This window comes from Dipteris shenzhenensis, chromosome 1 (assembly GCF_047967505.1).
Source record: "Dipteris shenzhenensis isolate YYH24624 ecotype China chromosome 1, Dip_SZ_1.0, whole genome shotgun sequence".
Lineage (NCBI taxonomy): Eukaryota > Viridiplantae > Streptophyta > Polypodiopsida > Gleicheniales > Dipteridaceae > Dipteris > Dipteris shenzhenensis.
In genome coordinates this window covers 29,333,398-29,346,257 of record NC_141596.1, presented here as the reverse complement: position 1 = coordinate 29,346,257, position 12,860 = coordinate 29,333,398, and the positions used below count along the sequence as shown (strand labels likewise).

Below are 12,860 nucleotides of genomic sequence, written 5' to 3'. Positions count from 1 at the left end.
CTTTTTGGAATCCTGTACTAAAATTAGCAATTTTTAATTGCACTACTCTTTTAGGCCCCTATTGCACACTTTGGCCCTCACAATTAATTGCCTAGTAACTAGGCACACATTCACAATTTCCAAGGGCCCACAGGAAATTTTAATTCCCCAAGTCCCGCACACATGGCCGGACCCTCGCACCCTAGAGGCTCAAGATAGTCGCGCGCAAATTACGGAAGTCGCAAATCAAAAGTCGCATAATTTCACATCCTCGTGACAGACCCCCCTCTTGAAAGAAGGCAAACGTCCTCGAGCGCCTGCACACCAAACAAAAAGAAATAATAGCAATGGAAAAATCAAAAGCAAGTGAAATAACCAAATAACCAAATCTGAAAGACAACCAACAATGCCACCAACAAATCAACCAAGTCTGAAATTGGAGCGACCCAACAAACCAACCAAACTTGAAAGGACATTGTACCAATGCCACTAACAAGTCAACCACCAATGAATATGTATCTGTAGAGCCATGGTAACAAATACAAAATACATTGCACATAAGATGCATCATAACCAAGTGACTAGTACACCAATCATAGAGACTGTCACGACGAAGATACTATCAGCTACCAATACCTCGGGTGAAACAAAATGCAACACCAAGTGTCTTCTAGATACATGAGCAGGTCTGTACAAAAGAAATAGAAGTGCTAACTCCCCCCCTATGCATTAGGTAATGCTACAGACACCTGGCGCTCTATTGAACATGAATGAGTGTCACGCAAAGTGGGCTCCAACTCGAAAGCCTCAAGGTAAAGCTGTAACACCCGAGGAGTATCTGCTAACTCATTCTCGTCCAACCACTTCGCATGCAATGATGAATAATTACTAATTTTCACCAAGTAGCGTCATGCAACTTTACCTCTTACCTTCTTTTCCCTATGTGCTAGAATCTACTCAGATACAAGAATCTCATCCATGTATTCCACCTCTAGCTGCATATATCAAGGCAAATCCGTAGGCACATCACCTTAAAAAGACTTAAGGACACTCACATCAAAAGCATTGTGAATCCTCCAATGGTCAAGCAGCTATAAAGCGAAATGCTACATCATTAATCGACTCAATTACCTTGAAAGGCCCATAGTATCTCATACTCAGCTTAGGAAATAGCCGGAGTACTTTTCAGCCTTGCTTTCTGAAAACGCAGCAAGACATAATCACATTCCTTGATGACAACGTCACACCCGTGCTTGTCTGCTGCATTTTTTTGCTTCTCCTGTGACTTCTGCAATGCTTGTTTCACCCTCTGATAAGCTATATCTAAGCTCTCCACATACTTATCAATCTCAAAAATTTTATCTTTCGTCTGCAAAATGGGTGAAATCTTACATCGGCCTTCCACTATCTCAAATGAAGCATTACCTATGAAAGAATGTACCGTGTTATTGTATGCATACTCCACCAATGGTAAAGACTTCTCCCACTGTGATTGGTGCTTTGAAACATAGCATTTCAGCAAATCTAGAATATGCTGTCTTATTCGCCTAGTCTGCTGGACTTGCACCAAGCCAACCACAGGCTCCCCTCTTGAAAAAGTTAGGTGGATCCCGACAATGGAACCACGGAAACCAACCTTAACCACGTAAAGGGTGGTAAGATCCACTTAAGTACAGCATACACAGTAAATTGACAATAATTATGCACCACAGATTAAATCACAGGGAGCTAGAGCGCTCCTTCTCAGATACAAGGACACCAATTGGCCCCAAACGTTGGCGCCCCTAGCGGTATTTATTTCACATTCATTTGAAGCCAAGCGGCTGATTACAAAGGTCTCTAGGAAGCTGCACCCCAGGCAAACCAACGCCCGCAAACTCCCCATCCAGCCCACCTTGTAATTCCCTGCTCAACTCCAAATGGTGAAATGGCAACCAATTACTAGACAACCCTGTGTCCTCAGCCAACCAAAGCACGAAAAAGTTAGGTGGATCCCAACAATGGAACCACGGAAACCAGCCTTAACCACGTAAAGGGTGGTAAGATCCACTTAAGTACAGCATACACAGTAAATTGACAATAATTATGCACCACAGATTAAATCACAGGGAGCTAGAGCGCTCTTCTCAGATACAAGGACACCAATTGGCCCCAAACGTTGGCGCCCCTAGCGGTATTTATTTCACATTCATTTGAAGCCAAGCGGCTGATTACAAAGGTCTCTAGGAAGCTGCACCCCAGGCAAACCAACGCCCGCAGACTCCCCATCCAACCCACCCTGTAATTCCCTGCTCAACTCCAAATGGTGAAATGGCAACCAATTACTAGACAACCCTGTGTCCTCAGCCAACCAAAGCACACAACAGAGACCGTCACCCCAAAAGCATCCACTGCATGTGCCACACCTGCAATTGCACAACCAAGTGCCCAACCAGCCAGACACGGCTGCACAACTGCAAGATAGCTCCCACACAGCTAGATTCTAGTGCAATCAAACCAAATCGCTATCCCAAAACAGGTCGAAATCAACTTGGAGCCTTCCTGGCCACAAACCATTGCATAAATCCACCTTCCCTGCAAGGCATCAATTCCAAACGCAATAACCAACCAGCAAGAAGTCCAAGAATGGAAAAAGCTAGCAAAGAGAAGCCTTCCTTCGCCAAGAATCCTTTGGAAACACGTCACCGGGCTGGAAAACCCTAAATCCAGCGAGAAACAATAGATCCAACTCTAGTCTAGTCTAGAAACAGCTTAGGAGAAGTCTTCCAAGCCTGGAGAACAATAAAACCAGCAACAACAGCCCAAAAAGCAAGCAGAAAACAGGTCCAAATCCCCGCAGACAGCTCCTGTTCAGCCAGAAACAATTTGCAGCACCTAGTAGAAGCTCCTGGACAGCCCAAAAACCAATCGCAACTCCTAGGACAGCCCCTGATCAATTGCAAATTTCCTAGATAGGCCCCTAGGTAAATTGTGATTTCTCCTGCAGCTCCCTGGCAGTCTCCTGGCAGATTGCGAATTCTCCTGGCAGCTCCTGGGACCTCCTGGTAGTTGACGATTTGGATCTGGCCGCACCTGGCAGCTCCAACAGGTCACGACTGAAGATTTGGCTCCTTTTGGGCTGATTCTGGCCTCCTGTCCCCAAAAACAAGTCTCTCTGCTCTTTCTGTAATCTTGTGCTAAAATTAGCAATTTTTAATTGCACCACTCTTTTGGGCCCCTGTTGCACACTTTGGCCCTAGGAATAATTGGCACACAATTTCCAAGGGCCCACTAGGGAATTTTAATTCCCCAAGTCCCGCACACTTTGGCCTTAGGAATTAACTGCCTAGTAAATGGACGCACATTCACAATTTCCAAGGACCCACTAGGAAATTTTAATTCCCCAAGTCCCGCACACATGGCCGGACCCTCGCGCCCCAAAGGCTTAAGGCAGTCACGAGCAAATTACGGGAGTCGTAAATCAAAAGTCCCATAATTTCACGTCCTCGTGGCAGCCATACAACTTGTATAGACTGTACAGACAGCAGGCTGCAGCATTTATTGCAGATTTTGACCTAATAGACTGTTTCAGCATTTGTACAGAGCATTTAATGCTGTACGAAACTATTTTTGAGCATATAAGGCAGCTGTACTGCGCATTCATTGCAACCGCTTGTTGTAAGGACCTACCTTGGGGTTTGTGTCTGCATTTGAAGACTTTTTCCAGCCGATTTGTTCACTTGGTGGTTCATGCTTGGGTTTTGGAGATTGTTGCTGCCATCCGAAGACCTCTGCTTGACCCCATTTGCCACCCCTTGCCTCAAGCTGCGAGATTATCTCCGTTGGATCCTTCGCCACTCATTTTGAGCTGCTCTCCTCCTTGTAGGAGCACATTCTCATTTCCAGCTTTCTCTTGGCACCCTTCATTGCCATTTGCTGTCCATTTCATCTCTCCTCCAAGGGTGATTACCTGTGCTCGCATTTGAAGCATTTTCCTTTCATTGCGTTGATTGCTTTTATTTTCTGCAAAAAAGTCCTTTCTTTGCTTCATTGGCATTGTGGAAAGGCCCTTTGTTGCCTTGGAAGGCCTCATGTTGTCTTTTGGGAATCTTTTTGTAGCAAATACACCTTGTGACAGCCACGCATTTGCAGTGAAAAGCTTTGAAGCTTGAGCAGTAATTTGACTTTTGGTTTTGGGAGATTGCCCTCCTCTCATTTGCATTGGCAGTTGGTGCCTTTGCCTTAAATTTCTGCGCTATGGCTGACAGTAAGGATCATTTGTTTGGGATGCTTGGGACTAAGGACAAACGTGATGGCACAAATTACCCCATGTGGGCCTATATGATGGGGCATGTTTTGATTGCCAAGAATCTTTGGAATATTGTTTCAAGCACCGAGGTGAGACCTACTAGACCTGCTGCTTCTCGTAATGCCTCTAGTACATCTGGCACTGCCTCAGGCTCATCTAGTGATGGGTCTAATGCTACTTCTAGTGCAACTGCATCTTCCACTACAAGTACTTTGCCTCCTACTCGGGAGCAGATTCAGTGGGATGGAAGTGATGTCAAAGCACATTTCTTGAATGCTCTTTCATGAAAAGGGTTATTATCCCTTATATCCGGTCATGCAAGACAGCTAAGCAAACATGGGATCAGCTTGCATCCTTATATTAGGTGCAGAATGAGACAAGGGTTGCCTATCTCTGCAAGCAGTTTAAGGATTTAAAGCTTGAAGAGGGTCGTAATATGGATGCCTATCTTACCAGTGTAAAGGATATGAAAGAGCAGTTGGAACATTTATGAGGTGGTTCCTGATTCTCATCTTGTTTCTAACACCCTTGATGGGTTGCCTAACTCCTACCAGGGCTTTGCTACCACTTTGAGGTTGGTTGCAGGTGGCAATGCCAACCATTATTCCTTTGACCAGCTGGTTGCCTCTTATTAAAAGAGGAACAAAGCCGTGCAAACTGAAATGCTTCTATGGCTAGTGATCAAGCCTTTGCTACACATCATAAAAACAAGGACAAAGAGTTGGTAAGCCCCCTCATACACATGCTGGTCACTCCCATGATGCCTCTTCTTCTAGGGAGAAGAAGAAGAAAAAGAGATGCAACTATCACGGGAAACCTGGGCTTCATATTTCTTAGTACAAGAAGAGAATTGCATCTGAAAAGAAGAAAGAGTCTGGTCTTGCAGTTTCTAGTACTCCTGCTCCAGATGATCTACATGAGTTAGCTAATTTTACACATGACTAGCATTGGGCTTTTCTTGTTACTTGTCAGTATAATCCTGATATTCATGATGCTTCAATGACATTTTCTGATGCCTGGTTCTTTGATAGTGGTACTAGCAAGCACATCACTTCTTGTCGGAAGTTATTCAGCTCACTTGAGCATACATGTGCCAACAATGCATCATATACAGCGAAAGGCATTGGGCAAGTTGCCATTACTTCAGTTTATGGTGATCTAGTCACTCTAGACCACGTACTTTATGTACCAAGCATACGTAAAAACCTCTTTCATTTCAGCCATAGCTACGTGTGGATATTAGGTTCTCTTTGATGGTGTTCAGTGTGCGGCCTATGATACTACACATGCCTTTACCATGGTGTTGATTGTCACATTGACTAGAGGGCTCTACAGACTTGATGCATATGATAGATGCTTGGATGAAGCTAGACTTGTAGATGCAAATGCCTATGCTGTTGATACTTCTACCATGACAGATACTCATTTGTGGCATGAGATGTTTGGACACCTCAACGAAGTTACATAAGGATGGTATGGTTGTTGTTCAAAGCATATCTGTGAAGCATGCTTGCTTGGAAAAATGCACCGTTCTACATTTCCCAAGGATAGGAGAATCGGTGGATCTCGCAAACTGTATTTGATTCATAGTGATGTTTATGGACCCATGCGGGTTGCAGCTCTAGGGGGATTTTATTGCCTTCAAATCCAAACCTGAAGTTTTTGCATGTTTCAAACATTTCATTGCCTTGGTAGAGAATGAAATCGAACTGGAAATTGCCCACATTAATACAAATAGGAGGGTGAATATATGTCAAAGGAATTTGCTGATTTTTTCACCTCACGTGACATACATCATCAATGCATTGTGCCATACACTCCTCAGCTGAATCCCGTGGCTAAAAGAAAGAAGAGATCACTCATGGAGATGGCCAAGTGTATGTTAAAAGGAAAGCATTTACCTAACAACTTGTGGTTCGATGTCGTTATGTGTGCAAATTATATTTTGAATAGATGTCCCACAAAGGCATTAAAAATCGTCACACCTTATGAGGCTTGTATAGGTCATACGCCTAGGATTTCTCACATGAGGACTTTTGGATGCTTGGCATATGCAACATGTGCCTTTTGATGCTTGGCATATGCACATGTGCCTTCTCAGACACGCACAAAGTTGGATGATAAAGCTGTCAAATGCATTTTTATTGGGTATAGCTCAGAGAGCAAGGGCTACAAGCTCTACTAGGTCCGCACAGGCAAGGTTTTTGTCAATAGGGACGGTCTTTGATGAATCTTCCTCTATGCCTTTAATGGACTGTCAAAAACAGCCCATTGTTGATGCCTCAGATCTCTTTGACAGCTTGATGCCTTTGTTTCCGTTAAACTCCCATGATGATGTCACATCTGAGGTTTCTCCTCCTTCCTCTATTGGTCATTTGCAGCCACATGTGCAGTCTGAAAATCAGCATGATTTACAGCCTGATATGCCTCCGATTGATCAGGATGTTGTGCACACGGCTACACGATAGAGCTGAAATACAAGAGCCCAAATGGATTCCCTAGTGGCTCCTTGACACTCTAAAAGACAGCAAACAAGATGTTCCTCCGCCAGCTCGTATTAGAGCAGCTGTCCAAAAAGAACATGCTAATTTGGTTGCTTCTGCCTTGGTTGCTACAGCATGCAAAGAGCCATAATGCCATAGGATGCCTTTCAAAATGAATGTTGGATGCAGGTTATCGAAGCTTAATTGGATTCTATCCATCAAAATAACACTTGGGAGTTATGTGACTTGCCCCCTGGCACGAATGCCATTGGGACTAAGTGGGTCTATAAAATTAAACGGAAAGCTAATGGTTCAGTGGACTGTTACAAAGCCCGTCTTATTGCTAAGGGCTATGCACAGTAGCAAGGCATTGACTTTGAGGAGACTTGTGCCCCCACTCCCAGGATCACTACTATAAGAATTGTTATTGACTTTACTGCCCACTTTCATTGGGAGGTACATCAGCTTCATATTTAGACGCTTTTCTTCATGGGCACTTGCAGGAAGAAGTCTATGTTACCCAACCTCTGGCTTTGAGGTTGAAGGTTCTGAAAGGAAGGTATGCCACTTAAAGAAAGCCCTATATGGATTGAAGCACGCACCCCAAGCTTGGTATTCCAATTTGAAGAAGGTGAGAGAGTTTATTTAAGAATACCCACGTGCTCCAAAGCCCTAAAGATGGTGGATGTTCTAAGTTGCCTCCGAGGTATTGTGGTCCATTCACAATATTTATGTGCTTGCTTAAAAGTTAGCTTTACCACCACAAGGATGCATAGTGCATCCAATATTTCATATTGGTCGTTAAAGAACCGACTGCTTAAAGGTGATAGTCTATACAAATAGAACTTCTCAAAGATTTAATTTAAACCCTAACGCTTCCACATGAAACAAAAAGAATTCTTGATATTAAAGAGAGGCATGCGCACCATACAATTATAATAGAATATTTTTAATTAATTTTGTCAAGAGGCCGGGATCATCCAATTATTCACTATGCATTATTTTCCTCAACAAAATATTGTTGTTGATCACAAACATCGTACTATTATGAATGGTACTCAATGCATGCCAATCCATGTAGGATTAGAAAATGAATTTTGGGTAGAGGCTATGACCACAGCAGTTTATGTGCAAAATTATCTTGTTACGTTTTCACTTTCTCATAAAACACCCATTAAAGTTTGGACAGGCATCAAGCCAAATGTCGAGCATCTTCATGTATTTGATTGTTGTGCATATGCTCAATTCCAAAAGAACGTCGTACAAAGATCGATCCTGTTGCTACAAAGGCTTTTTTTCTTGGATATGTCACTAATGCTAAAGGATATGGATTCTTGGATATTTCTTCTCAAAAGATTATTATCAGTCGGAGATGCGGTTTTTGATGAAGCACAAATGTCAAAATCCTTTCACAATACTCATATTGCTGAAACTGTTCTACAAGATTTTCACACTAATACAGATGAAATTTCTCCAATTGATCATGAGGGAAATACTGAACAAAATGATATAAAAATGACTATATGGATGACGGTCTTCACTCTGATGTGATGATAATTTTGAAGCCATAACACAAAACATTGATAATTTGGATGCATCATGTCTAGCGTCCTAGCTACTGCAAAAGGACTCTCTAGATCTTGGAATCCTACAAAGAATATTCTTGAATATTTATGCTACCTTATTGACAACATATGATCCCATGGTGTATGAAGAGGCTCGCATCAAATCACGCTATTAATAGGCAGCTAGCTATGGAGGCCGAATATGCATCTTTGATTGAAAAAGGGGACTCAGGAGTTGGTTGATCTTCCACAAGACTACAGACCATCAAGTGCAAATGGGTTTATCGTACTAAATTAAAAGCTGATGGTTCATTTGATAACTTCAAAGCAAGATTGGTTGTGCAAAGGGTTTTTCACAGAAACTTGGAATTAATTATATAGAGATCTTTTCACCAATGGTCTAACTTACAAGTATTCGTGTATTGGCAAATCACTTCATCTTGAAATGCATCAGATGGATATTAAAACAACATTCTTAAATGAAGATCTAAAAAAAGAGATCTATATGGAACAACCACTATAAAAGGTAAAGAGTTAAGGGTTTGCCACTTAAGGAAAGCCTTGTATGAATTAAAGCAGGCATCACGATCTTGGCACAAGAAGATTGATGATTTCTTGATTTCACAAAGCTTTCTTCCAAGCATGGCTGATTCTTTGATGTACATAAAACAAATTGGGGGATCTTTTGTCATTATTACACTTTATATGAATGATATCATATTTATCTCCAACAGTTTGAAATTCCTTGGTGAGAAGAAAGGAGAAATATCTTTTCAATTTTTTAGATGCAAGGTTTAGGATAAATCAAATCAATTCTTTTTTGGGTTTACAAATCAAAAGAGATCACAAGAATGGTTGGTTGCATCTTTGACAATCAAATTATATTGCTGAAGGATGGTTCAGAAGAAAATGCAAGGACATCCACAGTTTTAAGTAGAAAGGAAATGTTACATCAATGATAATATGGTGTAATATTACCCCCAAGGGGAAGCCTTTAATTAAGAATATAGGAATAAAACAGTAGTTATTAGTGGTTAGGGGTCAGTAGCCTAACAAAGGGCTTAAGTGCCTAAAAGGTGTTAGAGCCTAGGTAGGACAGGGGACAGTTGGTACTTATCCTAGACCGTTTTGATGTTGGTGTCCTAATTGGACTAACATACAAATTAGCAAGTGACCATTGGGTGTAAGGGTAGCGGTGGGTGCCTTTGGATGGCTGAGTGGCAAAGACTCCTATGACATTGTAAGAGTATTGCGTTTCTACAGGTCTTCTAGCAGTGCACTTCTCATATCTAAGCTTGTGATTTATGCTATTGTGTACACACACTGAGTGTGATCTGGAGCAAGTCTTTCACTGCTGCAGGGGGGTAGCTGTACAAGCAAGATCTCTATTACCTAACATGGTATCAGGACCATTTAATAAAATATTATTCACTCAATAAGGTAGGCAGCTTGCAGCTGCATTTTGATTGATCTTTAAACTTTTCAAACTTTTCTTGCAATTCAAAAGGTATCTCATGTTGGTAAACACTTTGTTAATAGCCAATCCTTCTTCAAGGATATCAGATTTTAAAGTTCTAATGTATTTCAAAACATGAACTTAAACAATACTGCAGAAAACATTTTCTGCAGGAATATTCCCTCTAGCCATTCAGGAGGCGTATTTCTAAAAATCTTTACCTGGAGAAGTGTTTCCCTTCTTCCATGCATAAGCGCAGCGCTGCATGCACCACAAAAGAGCATTTTGGGTTGGCAAAGCCAATAATATGGTGATTATCCAAACACACAACGCCCCGCTCGACACTCTAAAATTCAAAGCCTTCCACAAACAACAGCTGAAACTGCACATTTGAAATATACAAAAATCGCAATGAGCCTGACTGGAAAAAAAGAACACCATATTCCAGCAATCAGTCACAAAAGAGAGTTTGTCCCTGGGGGCAGGGAAAGGAAGCAAATGACAGGTGGCACATGTATAAAGCTATGTTTCCCATGCCCAACAAACTAGACCAATAAGCACATAAGGATTGGTATTATCCTGTCCCTTTCCCCCCAAAATGATGAAAATAACAAACATAACTCCTGAGTCCTGCCCATCACTCCCGTAATTGCACCAATGACCTGAAATCCTATTAGCATTAAAATTCCTTATCATTTGCATTAGAAACTAAAAACAATACCTTTTAAACATATGCCATACAAAACAACAAAAGAAACTGTGCCACAGCTTGAGTTCAAGGCAAGAAATATTCCATCGATACAAGCTACAACAACGGAAGGGGGATATACAATACGAGCAGCCGAGGGGCAACTGCTTGAGCATCCAAGCTACAACAACGGAAGGGGTATACGATACGAGCAGCCGAGGGGTGACTGCTTGAGCATCCAGTAGATGTCACAATATCCACAGCACTGATGTCACAGGTTGTGTAAAATGCTTCCAAAAAAAAGCTAGTATCATAAGCAATGCCTCTTAAGTTTATAAATCCATGCAAAGCTTGTGCTTTTCCTATTTGCGTTGCTGCTGAACTTTTATGAAAAGATGTACATCAACATCAACTGAGCCAGGATTAGACAAGGGTAACTGAGTTCCGGATGACCTATAAGTCTTGAGAGCTCATTGCTAGGCTTAAAGGCTAACCGATACGAGCAGCCGAGGGGCAACTGCTTGAGCATCCAAGCTACAACAATGGAACGGATATACGATACGAGCAGCCGAGGGGTAACTGCTTGAGCATCCAGTAGATGTCACAATATCCACAGCACTGATGTCAAGGGTTCTGTAAAATGCTTACCAAAAGCTAGTACCATAAGCAATGCCTCATAAGTTTATAAATCCATGCAAAGCTTGTGCTTTTCCTATTTGCGTTGCTGCTGAACTTTTATGAAAAGGTGTACATCAACATCAACTGAGCCAGGATTAGAAAAGGGTAACAGAGTTCAGGATGACCTATAAGTCTTGAGAGCTCATTGCTAGGCTTAAACACTAACCTTGCAAGGTTCTAAAGATGGATGGTGAGGTCTAATGTCTTAATGGTGCATTGCATCACAGGAGAAAATTAACAGGAGATTACACTCCTACACATTCCCAGTACACCAAACTTATATTTCAATGATCAATTAAAATTAATGCCATGAGCAAATTCCTAAAAGTCATAATCCCATTGACTTCCTCCCTTTACACAATATAATGACAATATGAACAAGAAATCAGCCCCAAAGGAAGGCCACAAAGGTTTATGGAAAAGAGAGGATACTGACGGTACAATTGATGACATGAATGCACCCATCTGTGAATGTTGCCACTGTCTATGTCGGCGAATCTGAACATTCACAATATCACCATTAGCAATAGAGGCAGCTGTCTGTGCAACCAAGTCCATTCGGGCAGTTCCATTTTCATCGCAGCCTGCTAATGAGGGACAATAGTTCAAATAATTCTCCTGCATACCGATATGGAAATCAGTGAAACTTAATTAACACTCCTCTTAAAAAAGTATGTGTGACACTATACAACGCAATCATTGCAAGTACCAAGCAAATAACCATGCTTCTTTTCTAATTACATTGAGCCCACAATGCTTTAAAATTTTAGAACATTTTTCCAAGCCACAACTTTTCAAACAAGGATTTTAGATTTGTGTATTGCTTCCTAGTTTCATACATACCCAATTTATGTCGAACATTAATATGATAAATACTAGCAAAATACAAGCTGTTCTCATTTCACGACAGCTCATTGTCAACACTTGCCCATGTATTGCATGGGTTACATGCTCTAAGGCACATATCATATTAGGACAACCTTGCGTCCACACTCACCTAGACTGGGGACACTACCCACAAGGGAGACAGTGGCGCTTGTTCACCGCAAGGCCATTCCCAAGAGACCACCGCGGGCCACGCATGACGTTAACCGCCAACATCCCATCACAGGTTGCGCCACCATAACAGCCTCACATGGCAACGCCCCCTTCTCAAGATTGACGCCTCGCCTCGAAGAGCTATTCTCTTTATGTATTGGTGCCATTATGATCATGATTATGGACTTCCGTTCCAAAGACTTTTAATTATCTTTCTTTATTTCTTTCTACAACATGACAAAGCACTCAATGAATATAGAATATCGTCAAAATCATCACATGAAAGAAATATCAAAAGAACCCCTTAAACCTTGTGGATAATAATCCACAAGATAACAATCTCATCAAGATTAAATAAGGATCAACTACATTACGTGTGATAACTTGGGTTTATGTACTGCTAAGGAAAGCTAAGTTGTAGATGAACACTCTGCGAGTGCCAATGGACCTAAGAGGTCTACTAGGGTTAGAAGGGCCTTGATGAGCTCAATGTCAATTCTTCTCAATGTCAATTCTTCTTTACATAGAACCATTAAAGACATAAATGAGCCTGAGAAATACAAAGAAGCCAAAAATAATGTTGCACGAAGCCACTCCCTCATAAAAATATTTTGCCACAAGAAGACAATATGGGCTGCATGATGCATGACACTTAATACTTAATACATGAGTTATTTGAACATGA

The 12,860-nt window shown here is 41.6% G+C and overlaps 1 protein-coding gene across 1 annotated transcript in view; it reads right to left on the bottom strand.

The window, feature by feature from the left end:
- The window catches only part of RFC1 (replication factor C1), a 57,292-nt gene that overhangs the window by 7,581 nt on the left and 36,851 nt on the right, over positions 1-12,860 (bottom strand). The window contains exons 15-16 of the mRNA XM_087373965.1: positions 11,574-11,755; positions 9,993-10,032 (exon numbers count right to left, since the gene is read on the bottom strand). Of these exons, the coding sequence (XP_087230091.1) occupies positions 9,993-10,032; positions 11,574-11,755 (222 nt within the window). The remainder of the gene's footprint in view (positions 1-9,992; positions 10,033-11,573; positions 11,756-12,860) is intronic.